At 27.8% G+C, this 22,962-nt stretch overlaps 2 protein-coding genes across 2 annotated transcripts in view; both read right to left on the bottom strand.

The window, feature by feature from the left end:
• The window catches only part of LOC122510702 (flotillin-2), a 268,228-nt gene that overhangs the window by 84,785 nt on the left and 160,481 nt on the right, over positions 1-22,962 (bottom strand). The gene's annotated exons all lie outside the window — the stretch shown is intronic.
• LOC122510699 (glucose dehydrogenase [FAD, quinone]-like) lies at positions 15,242-19,163 on the bottom strand. The gene is made up of 5 exons (XM_043625524.1): positions 19,044-19,163; positions 17,955-18,208; positions 17,625-17,783; positions 17,285-17,437; positions 15,242-17,147 (listed from the first exon to the last, which is right to left on the bottom strand). The coding sequence occupies exons 2-5, from the start codon at positions 18,192-18,194 to the stop codon at positions 15,882-15,884; spliced, it is 1,818 nt and encodes a 605-aa protein (XP_043481459.1). The 5' UTR covers positions 18,195-18,208; positions 19,044-19,163; the 3' UTR covers positions 15,242-15,881.

Here is a 22,962-nt window from a genome sequence, read left to right as displayed (position 1 = left end):
TTAGGAAAAATAATATTCGCCAATAAAATTAAAGAACAAAGTTTCCATATTTTCTAAGGCAAATAATTTTCCTCCCGAAATTAGAAAGAAAAATTACAATTTTTTTTAAGAAAAATAAATTTCCTTCGAAAATTTTAAAAAGAAAAATTACCATTCTTTTAGAGAAAACAATTATTCCTAATAAAAATAATCAGCAATATTTCCACAATTTTAAGGGAAAATAATTTTCTATTGAATATTAAAAAAAAATTACTCTTTTTTAAGGAAAAATAATTTTCCTTAAAATCAATATATTTCTTTATAGGGAAAATAATTTTCCTCTAAACTTTCCTAAAAAAATTATTTTTTCTAAAGAAATATGATGATTTTGTTCCTTTATTAAAAGGGAAACATTATTTTTCCCTTAAAAAAAACTAATTTTTTTTTTAATTTTCAATAGAAAATTATTTGTTCTAAAAATTGTGGTAATATTGTTGCTTATTTCTTAAAAAAATTTATTATTGTTTAAAAGAATTTCTTATTAAATGGAGAATATTATAAATTTTTCTTTCTAATTTTCGCTGGAAAATTAATTGTCTCAAAGTACATGGAAATTTTGTTCCTTCGTTTCTTTGGAAAAAAATTAATTTTTTCCTAAAAAATACTAATTTCTGTTTTTATTTTTCATTGAAAAATTATTTTTTCTAAAAATTTTGGTAATAATCTTGCTCGTTTTTTTAGGAAAAATCATTTTTGTTTAAATGGATGGTAATTTTCCTTTAAAATTTTCAAAGGAAAATTAATTTCCCTAAAAAATAGTAATTTTTGTTTTTAATTTTCAATTGGAAATTATTCTTTATAAAAATTATGCTAATTATTATTAGAAATAATTATTTTACCTAAAAGAGCAGTAATTCTTTATTCACATTTTCCGAGGAAAATTATTTTTCCTTAAAAAACAGTAATTTTTTTTCTTAATTTTTTGAAGAAAATGGTTTGTCTTAAAATGCATAGAAATTTTGTTCCTTAATTTTTTTGGAAAGTATTATTTTCCCTAAAAAAATTGTTTAATTTCCTTTCTAAATTTTTTGAGGAAAATCATTTCTACTAAAAAATATGGTAATTTTGTTTCTTCATTTTTTGGGGGAAAAACAATTTTTCCTAAAAGAATAGTAATTTTTATTTTTAGTTTTCAATATTTAAAAATTATTTATTTTTTCTACAAATTTTAGTTAATTTTATTGATTATTTTTGTAGGAAAAAAATTATTTATGTTTCAAAGAATAATAATTTTATTTCCGAATTTTTGAGGAAAATTATTTGCCCTAAAAAACAGTAATTTTCCTTCCAAATTTTGTGAGAAAAATTATTTTTCTTAAAAGAATGGTAAGTTTTCTTAAAGAATAAGAAATATTTCACTCTTTAATTTTTTGGGAGAAATCTATTTTTCCTAAAAAAAAATGGATAGTAATTTTCTTTCGATATTTTCTAAATAAAATTATTTTTCTAAAGGAGTGGTTATTTTTCTCAAAATTTCTCTACGAAATTTTTTATGGAAAATTATTTTTCCAAAAGAAATAGTAATTTTTCTAAGAAATATATAGAAAAATTGGTAATTTTGTTCCTTTTGTTACTTTGGAAAAAATTATTTTTCCTTAAAAAATACTAATTTCTCCTTTTAGTTTTCATTGGAAAATTATTTTTCTCAAACTTTTTGTTAATATTGTTAATTATTTCTTAGAAAAATCATTATTGTTTAAAAAGAATAGTAATTTTTCTTCCAGATTTAAAAAAATTACTTTTCCTAAAAAAGTAATTAAAAAAAAAATTATAGTAATAATTTTTCTTTCAAATCTTCCAAGAAAAATTATTTTCCCTCAAAAATAATAATTTTTCTTTTTAATTTCCAATTGGAAATTATTTTACCATAAAAATTATGCTAATATATATTATTTTTTAAATTATTTTTTCTAAATGAGTAGAAATTGAAGAATATTATTTTTCCTAAGAGAGTAAATAATTTCTAAAAATTACAAATGTAACTACTATTTTATTTCTATCTCTTCAATTTTTAAATAATAGAAAAGAGAAATAAAATTACCAACAAGTGAATAATTTTTTTACAAAAAATCAATTTTTTTACAAAAAATCAATTTTTTTCCTCATCTTCAACAATATTTGTCTAGATGCAATATATTGTGTAAAAAAAAGACTAATTTCTCCAATTTGTCTGGGTAATTAATTACGTAAAACTTATTGCGAAAATATATTTATAATTGTCCGCGCGTTAAATTTCGTATATTGACCTAAAACAAGACCTTTAACTTAAACAGTACAGAACAAATACGTGCAAAAGTATATTTATATAACACTATTTTTTTTATGGTCATTTATAAAAAAGTGTGATGAATAAAAATTGACTCCACCGGCAAAGAGAATATACATAAGCTATAAAGAAAGTGGAACGGAATTTTTTTTTCTCGGTAAATTTTAAACTTTTGACAACGCAATACACGCGTATAAATAATATAATCCTCTGATTTACAAAAAAAAATTGAAATTGTTTTCTACCCAGGTGCGAATTTTGGTCGGCCGCCAGAGTTGGCAGGTCGGGCCCAGGTCGGCCCATCTATGGCTGCCAATAGGTCGGCAGCCAAAGTCGGGCCGACTTTGGTTACTGTTTCCACCCAAGGTTGGGCCGACTATGGGTGCCAGAGTTTAGAGAACCTAATTTTAGTTGGTCGGGCCGACTCTGGCCTGAGTCGGGCCGATGGTCGGCAAAACTATGGCAGCCAGAGTGTAAAAAACCTAATTTCTGTTGGTCGGGCCGACTCTGGCCTGAGTCGGGCCGATGGTCGGCTAAAGTATGGCAGCCAGAGTTTAAAAAGGTTAATTTCTGTTGGTCGGGCCGACTCTGGCCTGAGTCGGGCCGATGGTCGGTAAAACTATGGCAGCCAGAGTGAAAAAAACCTAATTTCTGTTGGTCGGGCCGACTCTGGCCTGAGTCGGGCCGATGGTCGGTAAAACTATGGCAGCCAGAGTGTAAAAAACCTAATTTCTGTTGGTCGGGCCGACTCTGGCCTCAGTCGGGCCGATGGTCGGCTAAAGTATGGCAGCCAGAGTTTAAAAAGGTTAATTTCTGTTGGTCGGGCCGACTTTGGCCTGAGTCGGGCCGATGGTCGGCTAAAGTATGGCAGCCAGAGTTTAAAAAGGTTAATTTCTGTTGGTCGGGCCGACTTTGGCCTGAGTCGGGCCGATGGTCGGTAAAACTATGGCAGCCAGAGTGTAAAAAACCTAATTTCTGTTGGTCGGGCCGACTCTGGCCTCAGTCGGGCCGATGGTCGGTAAAACTATGGCAGCCAGAGTGAAAAAAACCTAATTTCTGTTGGTCGGGCCGACTCTGGCCTGAGTCGGGCCGATGGTCGGTAAAACTATGGCAGCCAGAGTGTAAAAAACCTAATTTCTGTTGGTCGGGCCGACTCTGGCCTCAGTCGGGCCGATGGTCGGTAAAACTATGGCAGCCAGAGTGTAAAAAACCTAATTTCTGTTGGTCGGGCCGACTCTGGCCTGAGTCGGGCCGATGGTCGGCTAAAGTATGGCAGCCAGAGTTTAAAAAGGTTAATTTCTGTTGGTCGGGCCGACTTTGGCCTGAGTCGGGCCGATGGTCGGTAAAACTATGGCAGCCAGAGTGTAAAAAACCTAATTTCTGTTGGTCGGGCCGACTCTGGCCTCAGTCGGGCCGATGGTCGGTAAAACTATGGCAGCCAGAGTGAAAAAAACCTAATTTCTGTTGGTCGGGCCGACTCTGGCCTGAGTCGGGCCGATGGTCGGTAAAACTATGGCAGCCAGAGTGTAAAAAACCTAATTTCTGTTGGTCGGGCCGACTCTGGCCTCAGTCGGGCCGATGGTCGGTAAAACTATGGCAGCCAGAGTGTAAAAAACCTAATTTCTGTTGGTCGGGCCGACTCTGGCCTGAGTCGGGCCGATGGTCGGCTAAAGTATGGCAGCCAGAGTTTAAAAAGGTTAATTTCTGTTGGTCGGGCCGACTTTGGCCTGAGTCGGGCCGATGGTCGGTAAAACTATGGCAGCCAGAGTGTAAAAAACCTAATTTCTGTTGGTCGGGCCGACTCTGGCCACGGTTGGCCCGACCATCTTAAAAAACATTTCTATACTGCCATGGTAGAAATTAAAAGTTTTTGTGTTAATTATTTTAGCTAAAATGGATTAAACAAAAACTAATAAACGTTATCTGATTTATTAGTCGTTATGAATTACAAATTTCTTTTTTTAAATTGCAGCTTATAAATTCATTTTTGTTCTTAGGCTTTCATGTAAGCGTAGCGTAATGGTTAGTGTGTTAGACTTCGGTGCGTTAGGTTGCGAGTTCGATCCCTGCGAGCGTTAGAAATTTTAATTTGTATTTATGTATAAGATTGCGTCTAGTGTTAAGATGAATGCGATAAATAAATAAATAAATAATGAATATTAAGATATCACTTAATATCTGTTAATTGTAAAGTTAATAATTTTTTGCAAACGGTCGGCCGACTATTGGCTGCCAAGGTCGGCACGACCATGGTTGCCAAAATGAAGCCGACCTTCTTTCTCATGGTCGGGAAAACTTTGGCACCCCTGGTCGGCCCGACTTTGGCAACCATAGTCGGCCCGACCATGTCAGCCACTGGACGGCGGGTGTTACAATTCGCTAGTTCGGCCGACCTTTGGCTGCCAAGGTCGGCACGACCATGGTTGCCAAAATGAAGCCGACCTTCTTTCTCATGGTCGGGAAAACTTTGGCACCCCTGGTCGGCCCGACTTTGGCAACCATAGTCGGCCCGACCATGTCAGCCACTGGACGGCGGGTGTTACAATTCGCTAGTTCGGCCGACCTTTGGCTGCCAAGGTCGGCACGACCATGGTTGCCAAAATGAAGCCGACCTTCTTTCTCATGGTCGGGAAAACTTTGGCACCCCTGGTCGGCCCGACTTTGGCACCCATGGTCGGCCCGACCATGTTAGCCACTGGACGGCGGGTGTTACAATTCACTAGTTCGGCCGACCTTTGGCTGCCAAGGTCGGCACGACTATCCACTTGGTCGGCGCGACCATGGCCCGACCAACTTTTCGCACCTGGGTAAATCAGTAGAAATTATTTGCCGCACGGCAAATAATTTCTACTGATTTAGAAAACAATTTCAATGCTCGATTTTTATTTTTTTTCTATTCTAATGTAAAGGTATTATTTGCACGAATATACGTGACGTTGCAAGCAGTGTGAAAAATTGCTCGAGCATTAGAGTTGTTTTTCTTCTAATGGTAAAAGTTTGCATTGGGCCCACGTTGAGGAAAATGCCACGCCCACAAGGAGAGATAAACGGGGAAAAAAAATTTTCACGCTACTACTATTGATATAATGTAAATGTAAATATAATCTCTATTGACTTGAAACAGTTTAAACGACATTCAAACTATTGCCCCACCTTTTTGCCATTTCTACCCCAAGTTTGCACATTCTATTAGTCCTTTCAGAGCGTTTCCTATTCTGAAGGCTGAAACTCTTAACATTCACCATAAAACAAAAGATCATTTGCATTATTTAACAAAAACAGTTCTTTCTTTTTTTTTTCTTTTGCTACTAAACATTTTCAATTGATCAATTTTCATTCAATTATAACCAGAGAATAATTCATTCAGTAACTGAAGCAAAATTTTTTAGTAAATTAAACAACATAAGAAATAATATTACGATAATTATTAGGAAAAATAATTTTCCATTTACAAATAAAATTACTATTTTTAAAATAGTTTTTCAAAAAAAAATTAAGTAACAAAATTACCATATTTTTTGGTATAAATAATTTTCCTAAGGGAGAAAGAAAAATTACAATTCTTTTAAGAAAAATAAATTTCTTTTGAAAAAATTAGAAGAAAAATTACTATTTTTTTAGGGAAAAAATTAGAAGAAAAATTTGGAAGTGAAATTACTATTCTTTTAAACAAAAATAATTATTTCCAATAAAAATTAGCAACATTATTAGCAAAATTTTTAGGAAAAATAATTTTCCATATCAAAATTGAAAAGAAAAATTACTATTTTTTAAAGAAAAATATTTTTTTCGAAAGTAATAAAGGAACAAAATTATCATATTTCTTTAGAAAAAATAATTTTCCTCAGAAAGTTTAGAGGAAAACTTATTACGCTCTTAGGAAAAATAATATTCTTCCATTTCTACTCTTTTAGAAAAAATAATTTTTCCCCAAAAAAATATTAGCATAATTTTTATGGTAAAATAATTTCCAATTGAAAATTAAAAAAAAAATTACTATTTTTTAGGAAAAATAATTTTCATTAGAAAATTTAAAAGAAAAATTACTATTCTTTAAGGAAAAATAATTTCATTTTAAATCTGGACAGAAAATTTCTATTTAATTAAACAAAAATGATTTTTCTTAAAAAATGAGCAACAATATTACCAAAACTTTTAGGAAAAATAATTTTTCTTAAAAACTTGTAAGAAAAATTACTATTCTTTTGAACAAAATGATTTTTACTTAAAAAAATGAGTACCAATATTACTAAAATTTCAAGGAAAAATAATTTTCTATTGAAAATGAGAAAGAAATAAGAAACAATGTTTTCATATTTTTTGTAAGACAATAATAATTTTCCTCAGAAAATTACAATTCTTTTAGGAAAAATAAATTTCCTTCGAAAATTTATAAGAAAAATTACTATTCTTTTAGTGAAAATAATTTTTTCTAATAAAATTAAGAAACAATATTACTACAATTTCTAGGAAAAATAATTTTCCATTGAAAAATAAAATTACTATTTTTAAAGAAAAATAATTTTTCTAAAGAATGAAGAAACAAAATTATCATTTATTTTTAGGAAAAATAATTTTCCTCGGAAAATTTAGAAGAAAAATTACTATTCTTTTAAACAAAAATGAATTTTTCAAAAATGAGCAAGAATATTTTAAAAATTTTTAGAAAAAACTAGTTTTTCAATGAAAAATAAAGAGAAATTAGTATTTTTAAAGAAAAATAATTTTTTTCCAAAGAAATTAGGATTAAAAATTACTGTTTTTTTAAAAAGAATAATTTTTTCCTAATAAAATTACGTAACAATAAATAAAAGATCATAAGAAACAAGATTACGACATGATTTTTAGGAGAAAAATAATTTTCCTCGGAAAATTTGGAGAGAAACTTACTATTCTCTGAGAAGAAATAATATTCTCCATTTAATTAAGTTACAAAATTTACATATTTTTTAAGATAAATAATTTTCTTCAGAAAATGAGGAAGATCAATCTTTTAGGAAAAATAATTTACCATATAAAATTTGGAAGAAAAATTACTACTCTGTTAGGAAAAATAATTTTCCTTCGAAAATTCGAAAGGAAAATTATTATTCTTTTAAACAAAAATCATTTTTCCTAAAAAATTAGCAACAATGTTACCAAAATTTTTAGGAAAAATAATTTTCCAATGAAAAATAAAAAATATTCTTTTTCAAAAAAAAAAATAAATTTCCTTCCAAAATTTGGAAGGAAAATTACTATTTTTTTAGAGAAACTAATTTTTTATAATAAAAATAAGCAACAATATTATCACAATTTATCAAAAAAATAATTTTCCGAAAAGAAATTTTTTTTGAAAAATAAAATTACTATTTTTAAGGAAAAATAATTTTTCAAAAAAAACGAAGGAAGGAAATTACCATATATATATTTTTAGGAAAAATAATTTTCCTCGGAAAATTTAGAGAGAAACTTACTATTCTCTGAGATCAATTACTATTCTTTAAGGAAAAATAATTTTCCACAGAAAATTTTGAAGGAAAATTACCACTTTGTTACAAAAAATAATTATTTTTAAAAATTTGGAAGGAAATTTACTATTCTTTTAAAGAAAAATGATTTTTTCCTCAAAAATGAGCAACAATATTAAAAAAATTTCTAGGAAAAATAATTTTCTAATGGAAAATAAAAGGAGGAATTAGTATTTTTTAAGGATAAGTAATTTTTCCAAAAAAATGAAGGAAGAAAAATACCATATATATTTTTAGGAAAAATAATTTTCCTCGGAAAATTTAGAGGGAAACCTACTATTTTCTGAGAAGAAATAATATTCCCCATTTCATAAAGAAACTTAATTTACACATTTTATAAGAAAAATAATTTTCCTCAGAAAATTAGAAAGAAAAATTACTATTTTTTTAGGAAAAATAAATTTCCTTCAAAAATTTGTAAGGACAAAGTTGCAGAGGAAAATTAAATTTTCATAACACGCACTGTTCAAATAAATATTAATAAACATTATAATAATTGTGCACTCAGTATAAAAAATAATTCCAATAATTCCAATATTAAAAATACAATAACCTTTTTTCATCAATGTTCAATTGATTATTAATTTTATCGCAAAACAACCGTGACTCTTGAAAGAACACTTTATATTACTATATAAAATAAACAGATAATTATGGTAATTATTTCTATTGTTATCAAAATTTACGAGAAAACCACAAGGTATTAATAGTAACAACACAGATGAAAGTTAATGATGCTGAAATAGTCGCAGAATCAATTGAAATGTAACTGTATATCGCTATCGCGCGAATAATATACTGAAAAGTGCAACTAATTAAAATTACTAATTAGCTGACGAAAAGACAAAAAAATTTATGTCACATAAATAAAATGTTTCTTGACTCAAATAAAGCGGAAATAAATTTTTCCACTCAGGCGTTAAATGATTAATAAATATTTATTATATATTTATATTTTCTATTATTTATTTCTTTTAATCAAATAAATTCAACTCTGGTTAATTCAATGATTTAATAGAATGTTTAATTAATTTTTAATAACTACTTCGTGTTTTAATGTTAACTTATTTTTTTAGGTTACCTTATTTTTTTAGGTAATTTTATTTCTTTTATTACTTTTTTTTAAATTTTTTTTCTTCCATTACTGATTAAAATAATTTATTTTCCGAATTCCTTTCAGGTACTTCTACTGGAAGCTGGAATCGAGGAGCCAAAAGTAGCGGATGTTCCGTCTTTTGCGGGATTACTTCAGGGAAGCAATATTGATTGGATGTACCGTACACAACCGGAGAAAAAATCATGTCGCTCACGAATAAACGGAGGTTGCAATTGGGCCCGAGGAAAAGTAACTAAATTATTATAAATAATTGTCACCCAAAATTTGTTGCCCAACTTGCTTAAATTTTACTCAATTCCTTTTTTGCCTTACAAAATTTGTTGCCTTTCTTTACCTCAAAAAAATTTCGCAGGTAATGGGAGGATCAAGTACACTAAACTACATGATATACATTAGAGGCAATTCTGAAGACTATGACACGTGGGCCAGTCTTGGAAATCCAGGTTGGAGCTACAAGGATGTCCTCTACTATTTCAAAAAATCGGAGGACAACGAAGATGAAGAAGTACAATTAACTATTTATTGAATTTCACCAAATGATGCTTTGAACACTGAGGAAAGTTTAGCACAAATGCTTTCTTGAATGTGTTATAGATTTTGTACCTAAACATTTCTAGCAACTAATGTTGCTTAGGAAGGTTTAGCTCATTATCATTACAGATTTTGTACCTAAACCTTTCTAGCAATTAATGTTGTCAGGAAGTTTTGGCTCAGCATCATTAGAGATTTTGTACCTAAACCTTCCTAAGAACTAATGTTGCTTGGTAGGTTTAGCTCAGCATCATTACAGATTTTGTACCTAAACCTTTCTATCAACTAATAATGCCAGGAAGGTTTAGGTACAAAATCTGTAATGATGCTGAGCTAAAGTTCTCTCAGTGTTTATATTTTTAACAAATACTTTAGCTCAACATCATTACAGATTTTGTAGCTAAACCTAGTTAGGAAGCATTAGTTACAGATTTTGTACCTAAACCTTTCTAGCAATTAATGTTGTCAAGAAGGTTTAGTTCAGCATCATAACAGATTTTGTACCTAAACCTTCCTAGCAACTAATGTTGCTAGGAAGATTCAGTTACAAAATCTGTAATGATGCTGATCTAAACTTTTCTCAGTGTGTATATTTTTAACAAAAACATTAGCTCAACATCATTACAGATTTTGTACCTAAACCTTTCCAGCAATTAATATTGCCAGAAAGGTTTAGCTCAGCATCATTACAGATTTTGTAGCTAAACATTCCTAGCAACGTCAGTTGCTAGGAAGGTTTATCTACAAAATCTGTAATGACGCTGAGCTAAAGTTCTCTCATTGTACATATTTTTACCAACAAATCACTTTTAAAAATCAAACCAAAAATAAAAAAATCTTTCCAGATCGTCCAGAAGAATCCCCACTATCACGGTACAGGCGGCTACCAAACAGTCGAATGGTTCCCCTACACAGATCCCAACAATCTAATTCTCATCAAAGCCTGGGAGGAAATCGGCTACAACAACATTGACGCCAACGCCGCAAAACAACTCGGTGTCCTAAAACTACAAAGCACCTCAATCCACGGCCTCCGCCAAAGTACAAACGGTGCCTTCATTCGACCAATACGGAAAAAACGTCCCAATCTCATTATCAAAACTCAAGCACACGTGACCCGAGTGATAATCGATCCAAAAACAAAGCAAGCCACAGGTGTCGAGTACATGGACACAGTGACCGGCTTCACCAAAGTCGCCATGGCCAACAAAGAAGTCATCCTATCAGCCGGTAGCATAAACTCACCAAAAATCCTCAAACTCTCAGGTATTGGTCCCGCTGACGAACTCAAGAAACACGGAATCAACGTCATCTACGATTCTCCAGTTGGCTACAATCTCCAAGATCATGTCACAATGGACGGATTGGTGATCGACATAAACAACCGATCAATGACCAATCAGGAGCAAATGCAAAACGATGTTTACGAATTTCTAGAGACCCACAATGGTCCCCTAGCGTCTACAGCACCAGCCCAAGTCGGTGCATTCGTTCAAACGAAATACGAAATAAGTTTCAAGGCACCGGACATTCAGTACACATTCGATGGTAACAATATTCGTGATTTCCTCTCCAATGACATGGCTGCCGAGATAAAAGCCACTCCCCTGGCTTATTACGATTCGATAAATGTCAAACCAATATTACTCTATCCGAGAAGTCGGGGATTCATTCTGTTGAACAACACGGATCCTATTTGGGGTCCGCCGCTCATCTATCCGCGACATTATACAGAAATGCCGGATTTGAATATTATGATTGAAGGCATTCGGATAGCACAACGATTGTTTAAGACGAATGTGTTTTTCGAACATGGTTGGCGAATGATTGACGTTCCTCTGAAACCTTGTCGACAGCACACTTTCGATAGTGACGACTATTGGGGTTGTATTTTGATGGAATACACGGCGACGATATTCCATCCGACGAGTACTTGTAAAATGGGACCGAAGGAGGATTCGGAAGCTGTTGTAGATCCAAGATTGAGGGTTTATGGCGTCAGTAGACTTCGGGTTGTCGATGCGTCTATTATGCCGATAATTGTTCGTGGAAATACGAATGCACCGACGATTATGATTGCCGAGAAGGCGAGCGATATGATTAAGGAAGATTGGCATGGTAGTTGATGATAGATTTATTAGAGAAATTCGTACGTTAATAATTTAAGGTAAAAAAGAAATGTTCATGGATGAATACTGTCATACAGAGTAAGAAAAGTCTAGGCTGAGAGAAGTACGGGACTTCAGAAGTTCAGGTAGTTGTTGCTCTGGGTTTTCTGCTAGTGGAGCTATAGCTTTTTTTTGTTTGGGTGATCTAACGTCCTTAATGCTACGTTCCAAACTGTAAACTGTCTGTTTTATGGCTTAAAGAACAGAAATTTACTACACTTTTTTGATGTTCCTCAATTAAGCATCAACCCTCAGCGTCGAAAAAATTTTTTTTTCGCTAAAAGAATAAAATAATGTTTCTGAGGTTTTAGGTTAAAAAGTCCCTTGATTTCCCTAGGGAAGTAAAAGAGGTGAAATCAGTGACATTTTCATCCCTAAAAAGCCTAAAAATTAATTTTCGATGCTAACTTTAAGAACACCTTTTTTGGGAAGTCTGAAGTCCAGTGATTCTTTCAGTCTACAACTTTTATTTGCTTTTAGATTGATTTTCGCTTGTACTGCTGTGGGAAAAACAATCTTTAAGCGAATGTTCCGGAATTTTTGTTACTTAGAATGGCGGAATAGATTATTTAATTTTCTAACAGCATGGCGAAAAACGAAAACTTATTTTGCTATTAATAAAAAAGCGTCTTTTAGCTCTCATCTACATTTTCAAATGTATCTTCTAGGCTCCTGCAGTTATTTTAAAACTGTTCAAAAAAAAAAAATTGTTTTAAAAAGAAAAAAAAACATTTTTTACGATTGTTTCTAAAAAAATTTAAAGTCTCTGAAGTTAGCGTCGACTAAGCGTTAAAAAGCACTTTTTTTTCGAGGGCGAAACCGATAAATTGACAATTTTAGAATTCCAATTTAACAATTTTAGAATTGTTTTTTTAGAAAACAGCAAAATTTGTGCTATTTTCAGTTTTAAAAACCGCAAAATATAGTTTTTAACGCTGATCGTCGACGCTAACTTCAAGGACCAAAATATTTAGCTCAAAAAGTACTCTAATAAATTTCAAAACTGTGGGTAAATAAAATCAGTGTCAACAGTGACATTTTTATCCCTAAAATTAGTTTTCTAGGCAAACAGATTTCTAATTTCCTTCTAAAAACAATTATTTATTCTTACGATTCGGTCAAAACTTTTGTAAACTGTAAAATAAGACCATTTTTTTCTATTTCAAAACAATATTATTCAGGCGAAAAATAATTTTTATAAAATAATATAATTTTATTTATAAAAAAAACAAGGTAAAAACTTTGTTTTTACTTGGAAAATTTTTCTTTTTAAAATAGTTTTGTAAATTTTATAAAAAAAATGTTCAGAACAAAATTTATAAAAAATTTGTTTAGAAAAATATTGGTTTCTAAATTAATAAATATTGTGAACTTGAAAAAGTTTGGTTACACAGAAAAAGCAGAAATTGCTAACGATTACAACAATTTTGTTAATAAATTTTTGTAAATAAATGATAAAAAATAATTTTTAACACGAAGATGAAAAATAAAATTTGCAGAAAAAATTGTCTATTTTTGCAAAAATTAGGATTTGGATGTAAAAATAAAGATTTTTCGCCATGTAGAACAGAAAAATATCGACGAAGAATTACATTTGTAAATTCCACTAATTAATATACATATGTAAAAAATGTGACATAGTTTAATCAACTTAGCACTGTGCACAATAATTTATAAAAAATTAAATGGAATAAAGTGCACAACTTTTATTTTTATTACAGATTTATATATTTATGTAATTATTATTAACTATTAACGTATAAATAAATTATTTAATTAATTATGCAAATTATATTCATAATGATTAATTTAATATTTCCCTGATTGACTTCTTAATTTTTACTTTTTGTTTTCATATTGTTTTTACTAAATATTAATAGTTGTTAAGTTATTAAATAATAATAATATTATTATCCTATAAGTAAATAATAAATGAAAAAAATGACTGAAAAAAATATTAATTGTTACTAATGAAAAATTATTGTTAGTGATAATCAATAGTTATTAATAGTAAGTTATTTATTTCTATTATTAATTAAATAATAGGAGAAAAAAAGAAAATATTTATAGTTACTAATAATAAATTATTAATACTAATAATTATGAGTAATTATTTATTATTATTAAATAAATGATTTCCAAACAGATATTTCAACTGAAAAAAATGTTTTCTTGAAAATAAATTTGAAAAAGCAATTTAAAATTCTATGAGCTTAAAATCTACGCAAATTCTACATTTTTATTTGAAAACACAAATTCCTTGTTTAGTGCCTGAAGCTAAGACGAAAGATGAAGCTTTGAGCAGACATTTATTTTCTTATTTAACTTTAAAAATAGGTCGTATTGTTAAATGTATTTAAATATATTCCGAAGAAATCGTCGCATACGCCAAAGGGGATTTTATGATGTAATTTTTTGCGATAGCAATATTGAAAGCTATAAAAGTACATTTCGCTTTCTAAAGCACGACTATAAAATAGAATTAAAAAATTTTTTTTTTTTGGCAACAAATGTCACACACGTTACGTCAATATTTGCAAAAATTGGCCTTATCCAAAATTTTTATACCTAAAACTCTTTATTATCCATCAAAAATATTATTCGAATTCAGGAATTCAGTCATTTAAATTTAAAAATTAATAATAATTTATTTATTCAAAAATTTTTAGAGTTTTCACTTTTTGAAAAATATATTTTATTGTTGGTAAAGTTTATTTATTTTTTAAATAAATACTATATGTTTTTGTACTACTAATATAACTAAATACAAATAGTATTAATTTTATATTTTTACTTAATTTATTATTAGTAGCAGTCTTAAATAAATAATAATAAATATTAAATAAATACAAATCAAATTTCTTGTTTAGATAAATAAAGCTTAGAAGGAAATTACGATACAAAAGAAAAGACTCCTTTCTATATGCAACTTTTGATACACTCGTGTATTACACCAAAGTCTTTTTCATGCCCATAAAAAACAACCTATTTACTTATAATTATATAAATAATAATCAATTTATCTTTTTTCCAATATTAAAAGGAGTTTTTTATTTCTAGGATTAATGGCTCACATTTTTTTTTTTGAAAATTAGAATAAAAAGAAGGTGTTTAAATTAAATTTCATCTTATACTCTGTCATTATGATACTAATTTATCATGTTTACGACTATATTTACCGTATAGTGTTAGATTCAAATTATTTGTAATTGATATAATTGATGCGATTAAACTTTTTTTTTCAAAATGACATTAATAGTAATAAAGAAGATGTATTATTAATTATTAATAATATTAATTTTAGGTTTCATATTATTTAATTAATAATTTATTTCAATAAATACTCCAATTTTTTCACAATCTATTCGCTCAGATTACAAAATATACAAAAATTCAAATTACATATTTTTTTATATTTTCTTTCTTTCTTTTTTTTCATATTTTCTTTATTTTTGTTATATGTCTTTATTTCTTCTTATTCTTTTTTTTATTCAAGTATATTACATTATTCAAGTTTTCAATTTTTTGTTTGTAATAATTGCGCTTTATTCATTAATTTTTTTATGTTTTAATTTCAATCTATTAAAATCGTAAAAAATTGTAACTATCATCATATAACTATTAATAAATAAATATTTATTCATAGCAAATAAATTTTTTACTTAAATCAAAAAAAATGTTTTTGCTTCAAATGCATAAATAATCGTTTCGAAAAAGGTTTATTTGATTTAAATAAAAAATTATTCAGTTGAAATAAATATTTATTTAAATAACTAATAGTCAAGTAAATTGATTATAAAAAACCGGTTTCACCCCATCTTTGTTCCAAAAGCCAAAAGTTCCAATAGTTCTTTGTTCCGGAAACCAAAAAGTCTAATAATTCTTATTTACAAATTTTACTAAAAAGTCCAACATTCTTTTCAAATTTAAACTTGAAATTTAGAAACTTTTTCATCACTTCTAAGAATTACGAGAAACAAAATGGCGGCGGACAAAAAAACAGCTGATCCACTTGAAATTTTATAATTCGTCTAAATTCCAAATTTAACGGAATAATAAAGTTAAATAATTTTATTTTCAAAATTGGGACTTATTTATATTGGAACACACTTAATTTGAAACTTTTCCACATTGGAACTTTTGTAAATTGGACATTTTGTATATTGGAACTTTTGTCCTACAATAAAATTAACAATAGTAAAAGTAAAAAAAAATTAACTAAAATACAATAAAAAGGAAAGAAAAAAAATTTAATCTCCCAACCAATCTTCCTTGATCATATCAGCAGCCTTCTCGGCAATCATCATCGTGGGTGCCATGATATTACCCCGAGGTATAACCGGCATTATCGAAGCGTCGACAACTCTCAATCTCCTAATTCCATAAACCCTCAATCTCGAATCAACAATAGCCTTTTCATCATCTTCAGGTCCCATTTTACAAGTACCCACCGCATGTGCCCCGACTCCCGTATGCGATCTCAACATACAAACCCAGTACTCATCACTATTAAACTCCAAATTATTACAAGGCGCCTGAGGAACATCATAAAGCTTATAATTATTCTGCGCAAAAATATTGCCCTTGAACACTTTCAATCCCTTTCTTGTTGCCTCTATCATTCTTGCCACATCGGCATCATTAGACAAGTAACCTGGATAAATCAACGGCGCTCCCCAAACAGGATCAGTTTCATTCAATTTCAAGAATCCCCTACTCTTCGGTGCAAGCAGAATTGGATAAAAATTAACAGCATCATAGTAAGCCAGAACGGATGATAGTGTCTTATCGGCAAATTTCATTCCAGTGAAACTCAACTGTACATCTGGTGCATAATAACTTTCTTCGAGTTCCGTTTGTGCGAAGGCAACGACTGATGATATTCCAGTAGCCGACAGGGGACCACTATGCGATTTTTGGTACAGCTCAAGATCCAATTTCTTTCGTTCGAATGTTGTCTCGGTGCTTGTACTATTACTCAACAGGGCATAAATACCGGAGAATTGTAAATGATCCTGTAGATTTGAGCCCACTGTTGCGTTACGAATCAATTGGATGTTGTGCTTTTGAAGTTCGTCAGCTGGTCCTATTCCCGAGACCATTAGAAGTTGTGCTGATTTTATTGTTCCGGCTGAGGATATGACTTCTTTTTTTGCCCTCGCTGTGAGTTTGGTATTATTTTGCGATGTCAGAGTGTATTCGACGCCGGATGCTAGTCGAGTGGCTGGATCGATGATGATTCTAGTCACGTAGGCTTCGGTTTCGATGAATAAATTCGGACGATTCTTTCTTATTGGTCGAATGAATGCATTATTTGTACTCTGTCTTTGTCCGTTAAATGACGTCGTTTGGAGGATCATTGATCCTAATTGTCTGTAACCGTTTACGTCTGTGGATTCATAGCCAGCGTGTCTCAGCGCTCGTCGGATGATATTCACATTTTTGTCGGCGTACGGAAAACGTTGTACTGATTGGTAGCCACTTGTTCCATGATAGCCGTAATTGTCGTAAACGATCTAGTGAGGAAAAAATTGTTTCTTTTCAAAAATTGCTTCTTTTCAAAAATCGTTTCTTTTAGACTAAATTTTTCTTGATGGGAATCATCATTACGGAGAATTGTAATATTAGGTATAGATTTTATCAGATATATTACCTCTCGATCTCGATTTCTTTCCGACTTTTTGAAATAGTGTAAAACATCTTTGTAGCTCCATTCACTATTGCCTAAATCGTGCCAATTGTCATAGTCTTCACGATTACCTCGCACGTACAACATTCCATTTATCGAACTAGATCCACCCATTACCTAATTATTAATTTATTTAGAAATATTTTACTTTTTAATTTAAATTTTTTGGTTTTTAACTTCATGTGATTGTTCAATTGTAAAGTGTCAATTGTTTTACTTATTTTTCTACTAAAAATTAGTCAATTAGTTACTTTTAAGTAATTCAGATTTAGAGAAGATTTATTAAAATATTAAGAATATTTACTTTTCCACTGGGAAAACGGCAACCATTGCTCGCTAAGCAGGCATTTTTCTCTGGTTGTGTCTTAAAATTCCAGTCAATATTCGACTTTTGAAGTAATCGCATAAAAGAGGGGACTTTCGTTATATTTGGTTCCTCCATACCAGCCTCTATTAAAAGCACCTAAGAAGGTTTTCGAGAAAAATTTATAAATTTAAAATACATTACTCAAACACAATTTCTTTGGTTTGAATAAAAATTATTTGCTTCAAGTATAAATATTTATTTGATAGCAGACAAATAATCAGTTATTTGAATTAAATAAAATTTTTTCCAGTATTTATATTTACGTACATTCCACTCTCGAATTTCTGTCAATCGATTAGCGAGAACACAGCCGGCAGTACCACCTCCGACAATAATAAAATCATATTCTGTAGGTCTTGGATTTGGATTCGAAGGGGGTTCAACATTACTTTTTGTGGCGTACAAACTAAAGACAAGTTGAAGGAAAAGTAATGAATTTGGTTGACAAATTGAAGCTGTACTTGAATTTGTGCACATTTGCGTTAAATTACCAGGAACCCACGACATTGTTTATAATTATTCTAAAACACAACATATTAAATTCAAAATATCTCCACAATTTCAAAATTATTTTCACAATGTAAGATTTAAATAAATAAAAATCTCAATTAAAAATTTAAAAAAGACAATAATTTTATTTCACAATTTTAAATTAACAATGAAGCTGAAAGTCTGCAACGTTTTTAAAGATTGAAGAAACTTTTTTCCAAATTATTTCATCTTTAATTTTGATCTGCATAAATTTTTAAAAAATCTAATTTTTTCTTAAAAGATAATTATCACTCTCTAAATTTGAAATAGTAAAAATGTTTATTACTAATTTGAATTAATGACTTTTTGCCTTTTGAATTAGTAAACTTTACTAATAAATAGTCATTTCTATTAATGTATTAGTGAAATTGACTAATAAATAGCATCTTCTACTATTTAGTAAATTTTACTAACGAATAGTAATGTCTACTAATTTATTAGTTAAATTTATTAATTCAAAAGCAAAAAATCAGTAACTACTTCTAATTAGTAACCATTTTTACTAATTAAAGTTTAAAGCTAAAATAAGAAATATCGTCTGATAATTTTTTCACTTTCGTTTTCAAAAACGTAGCAGCCTTCAGTTTCATAATATTAACTAAATGATTTAAAAAATAAATTATCCAAAAAATTGAAAAATAACAAAATTCGTAGAAAAAGAAAAAGGAAAGAAATAAAAAACTATTCATAAAACAAAAGAACTAAAAATTGTTTTCCTTTCCTTTAAAATTTAATTTTCCCCAGAAAATCTCTATAATTATAATATTCCAAAAACTATATTTTTAATAATTATAAAATTAAATGCGAAGAAAAAAATTTCTGTACCTTATATACCACGAACGAAATATATACTTTCAAAAAAACAAAGTCACAAACTAAACGACTACTTAAAAGTATAGAAATTAAATATATTTTACACTTTACTTTTTTTGTCTTTAAGAAAATATAATCTGAAGTAAGAAACTGCTCGACTCTACTATATATATGCTTCAAATGTCTTCCCGTGATTGTGGGTAGGATTTTATCTCTTCATTGTTGTTTATGCGTAAATAAATTTAAGAAAAAAAAATATTAACTATTTGCGTGTCGAAAAACCTTTTTTTTCCTGATCATATGTATAAAAGATTATAAGGCACACACTTCCTTCATTATTATCTTCTTCATTAATGTGAAGCATTTCATTTCATTTAATTTTAAGCTTAAACTTTAAGAAAACGTTTATTTATTAGAAGGAAAAGTCATTAAGGAAAATACATACATTTTCCTTAAAAAAATATTTGCGATACAAAATTTGTATAATGGCGACATTCATGATGTTTAGTAATCATTTATATTTTAGTGTACTATAATTATTAATTAATATAATCTATAATAATAAATATAATATTTATATAATAATACCTAAAATAATAAAAAATATAAAATCTTTAAAAATTTTAAATTAGTATTCTTAGTTTGCTTTTTTTATTTCCTAATTTTTTTGACAATCTTTTTTTTTAAATTGTCTTAAATTTTTAAATTAAGAAAATAATAAAATTCGGATCCCCGCCTTAAAATTCTAATTCAAATTTATGGAGAATAAAAAATATAATATATATAATATATGTGTATAATAATATATATAATAATTTGCAATAAAAAATATTAAATGACAATAATGTAGAAAAATTTGAATATTATTACTAAATAGTATAGGATTTGTACCCTAATTATGTTAATTTTATTGTAAATAGCGTGTAAAATATGATGTAAATAATTGTTGTACTCTATGGAAACATATAAATGTAAAACGATATAAGAATACATAATAAGAATTGAAGCGTCTACTTTCTGTTAATCGTTGAGAATCACCACGATCGAGAATTAATTAAACAGGTTTCCATTCATAGTCGAATGAACTTTTATATATAAATATATAATGTATTAATAAGCAAATAAGTTGTAACTAATTAGACACTAGTATCACCAACAACTGCTTTCGTAATCTTCTAATAAAAATCAAATTTCCTATAAAAGAAAGTTATTTTCAAAACCGCACTAAAAATCTCTTTTCTTATTGAAAAGAAACAAAAGAAAATGGAAAAGAACAGAAAATATGAATAGAAAAAATAAAAATTTTTTAAAATAAAAATAGAAAAAGTAGAAAAAAATATAAAATGGAAAAGAATAGAAAATATAAATAGAAAAAAAATAAAAAATAGAAAAATAAAAATAGAAAACATAGAAAAATAGAAAATAGAAAATAGAAAATAGAAAGAATAGAAAAATAGAAAATAGAAAAATAAAAATAGAAAAAATAGAACAAATAGAAAAATAAAAATACAAAATAGAAAAAATAGAAAAAATAGAAAAATAGTAAAATAGAAAATAGAAAAATGAAAATAGAAAAAATAAAAAATAGAGAAAGAATAGAAAAATGGAAAATAGAAAAATAAAAAAAGAACAAATAGAAAAATAGAAAAAATAGAAAAATAGAAAATAGAAAAATAGAAAGAATAGAAAAATAGAAAGAATGGAAAAATAGAAAATAGAAAAATAAAAATAGAAAAAATAGAACAAATAGAAAAATAAAAATACAAAATAGAAAAAATAGAAAAATAGTAAAATAGAAAATAGAAAAATGAAAATAGAAAAAATAAAAAAAGAACAAATAGAAAAATAGAAAAAATAGAAAAATAGAAAATAGAAAAAAAGAAAATAGAAATAGAAAAATAAAAATAGAAAAAATCAATTCAATTATATTATATCAATAGAGAGAGAGAGAGAGAGAGAGAGAGAGAGAGAGAGAGAGAACTTTGTCTTTCTACATTCTCCCAAAAAGTAGAATGTAAACTTTAAAAAAGCAATCATTAATAAATTTAATTGGAAAATGACTGTTTTGAACAAATTAAAAAAAACTCTCTATTTCAAAATCGTTATAAATATTTTATTCTCACCAAAAAAATGTGTACTTTTTTGTTTGTATTTCAAAATTAAAAAATACAAACTTGTCATTTTTTTTTATTATTTTCTAAAATTTTTTAGAATTTTTTTTTTTCAGAGAGAATCAAATATTATTTGTTCCAATACTAAAATTAATGTTTTAAATATAATTTATTGATTTGAAGAAAACATTTTTCTTTTTCAAATAAATATTTATTCTTTTTGAATTTGAATTAGTAAAAATGTTTACTTACTTGAATTACTGACTGACTTTTTGCTTTCAAATTAGTAACTTTTACCAAAAAAATAGTAATTTCTAATAATTTATTAGTAAAATTTACTAACTCGAAAGCAAAAAGTCATTAAATTATATGAAAATTATAGCTTTTAATTTTTTATTACTTTTATTTTTAAACATTCTTAAATAAAAATATTTTTGATTGGAGAATATCGTTTTTCGATTGTACCATATAAAAAATATACACATGCCTACGCGTTTTATAAATGATAGCACACTTTAATGTTGATGACGAGCCAGGAGAAAGAACTAACGAAATTGATTACATTAAATTCCTCACTGATTACTAATGGACCAATAATTTTTCCACACTACAATATTTACGACTATTAAAAACATTAATATTATCACTTTCTACTTAAATAAAAATTTTTATTTCTAAAAAATTAAAAAAATTTTAATTTAAAAAATTTTTTTTCTAAATTTATTTAAAATTTATAATTAAATTTATACTAAAAAAAATTTTTTTTTGTCAAATTGAAATTATGCAGTTTTTTTTTTCTTTACTTCTAAGCAAAATTAGAAAATTGTTAAACAACTGTGATTAAAAAATAGAAAATTTATTTATATTTTGCATTATTTTTCTTTATGAATCACAATTTTTTTAACAAAATTATTATTTTGTTTTAGAAAAAGAAGAAAAATATTTGCACAATTTTTATTTTTAATCTTATTTTTGGAACAGGATTTTCCACAGGAATTAAGACATTCAAAAATTTTGAATTCAAACCTTTTTTTAATTAAACAACTTATAAAAGTATTTCTTCATGTTTTATAATAATTAAAAATGACCAAGTAATAAAATCATTATTTTATATTATAAGAATATTGTTACTGTAACTTCATTAAAATTATTTTCATCATTTTAATTCAATTATTATTTTCTAGAATTTTAAATTATTTTTTATGAAAATAATTGAATTCTTTTTGTAAAATTTTATTAAAATAGTTTAGTTTTTTTATTAGAAAAATGCATTTTTAATTTTTGAAAATAATTGAAATTAGGACAAGAATTTTTTTTGACATTTATGAAGATAATTGAACTTTGGAGAAGAATTTTGTTATTTATAAAGATAATTGAATGTTATAAGAAGAATTTTATTTTTTTTTTTTTGTGAAAACAATTGAATTTCTGCAATTATTTGTAATTTCTCGAAAATTGAATTATTTTAGTGTTTTCAACAAAAATTTAAATTGGAAAATTTTTAAATTCTATTATTTTTAAAATTGCTAATTTTGTTTTAATAAACTTACACGTGAGAAAAATTATCTAATTAAAAACAAAATAAAATTAATTTATAAAAATAAATTCGCAGGTCAAAATGAAAATGAAAATTGAAAATTAAAAATGAAAATTAAAATTGACAATTAAAAATAAAAGATAAAAATAAAAATTGAAAATAAAAAATTAAAATTAAAATTAAAATTAATAATAAAAATTAGAAGTAAAGAAAACTAAATTTTGCAACCGAAAAATCCGCTTGAATTATGGAAATTATAATAATATACAAGAATTAACATACG

Source organism: Leptopilina heterotoma, unplaced genomic scaffold (genome assembly GCF_015476425.1).
Source record: "Leptopilina heterotoma isolate Lh14 unplaced genomic scaffold, ASM1547642v1 Lhet_73, whole genome shotgun sequence".
NCBI lineage: Eukaryota > Metazoa > Arthropoda > Insecta > Hymenoptera > Figitidae > Leptopilina > Leptopilina heterotoma.
This window is presented reverse-complemented; position numbering and strand designations above follow the sequence as displayed.

Coding starts and splice junctions, on each gene's coding strand:
- LOC122510699 (XM_043625524.1), bottom strand. CDS start 18,194: ATGTCGTGGGTTCCTGGTAATTTAACGCAAATGTGCACAAATTCAAGT. Junction 17,784..17,954: donor CAGAAATTCGAGAGTGGAAT/GTACGTAAATAT, acceptor AAACCTTCTTAG/GTGCTTTTAATAGAGGCTGG. Junction 17,148..17,284: donor AAAGAAATCGAGATCGAGAG/GTAATATATCTG, acceptor TTTCCTCACTAG/ATCGTTTACGACAATTACGG.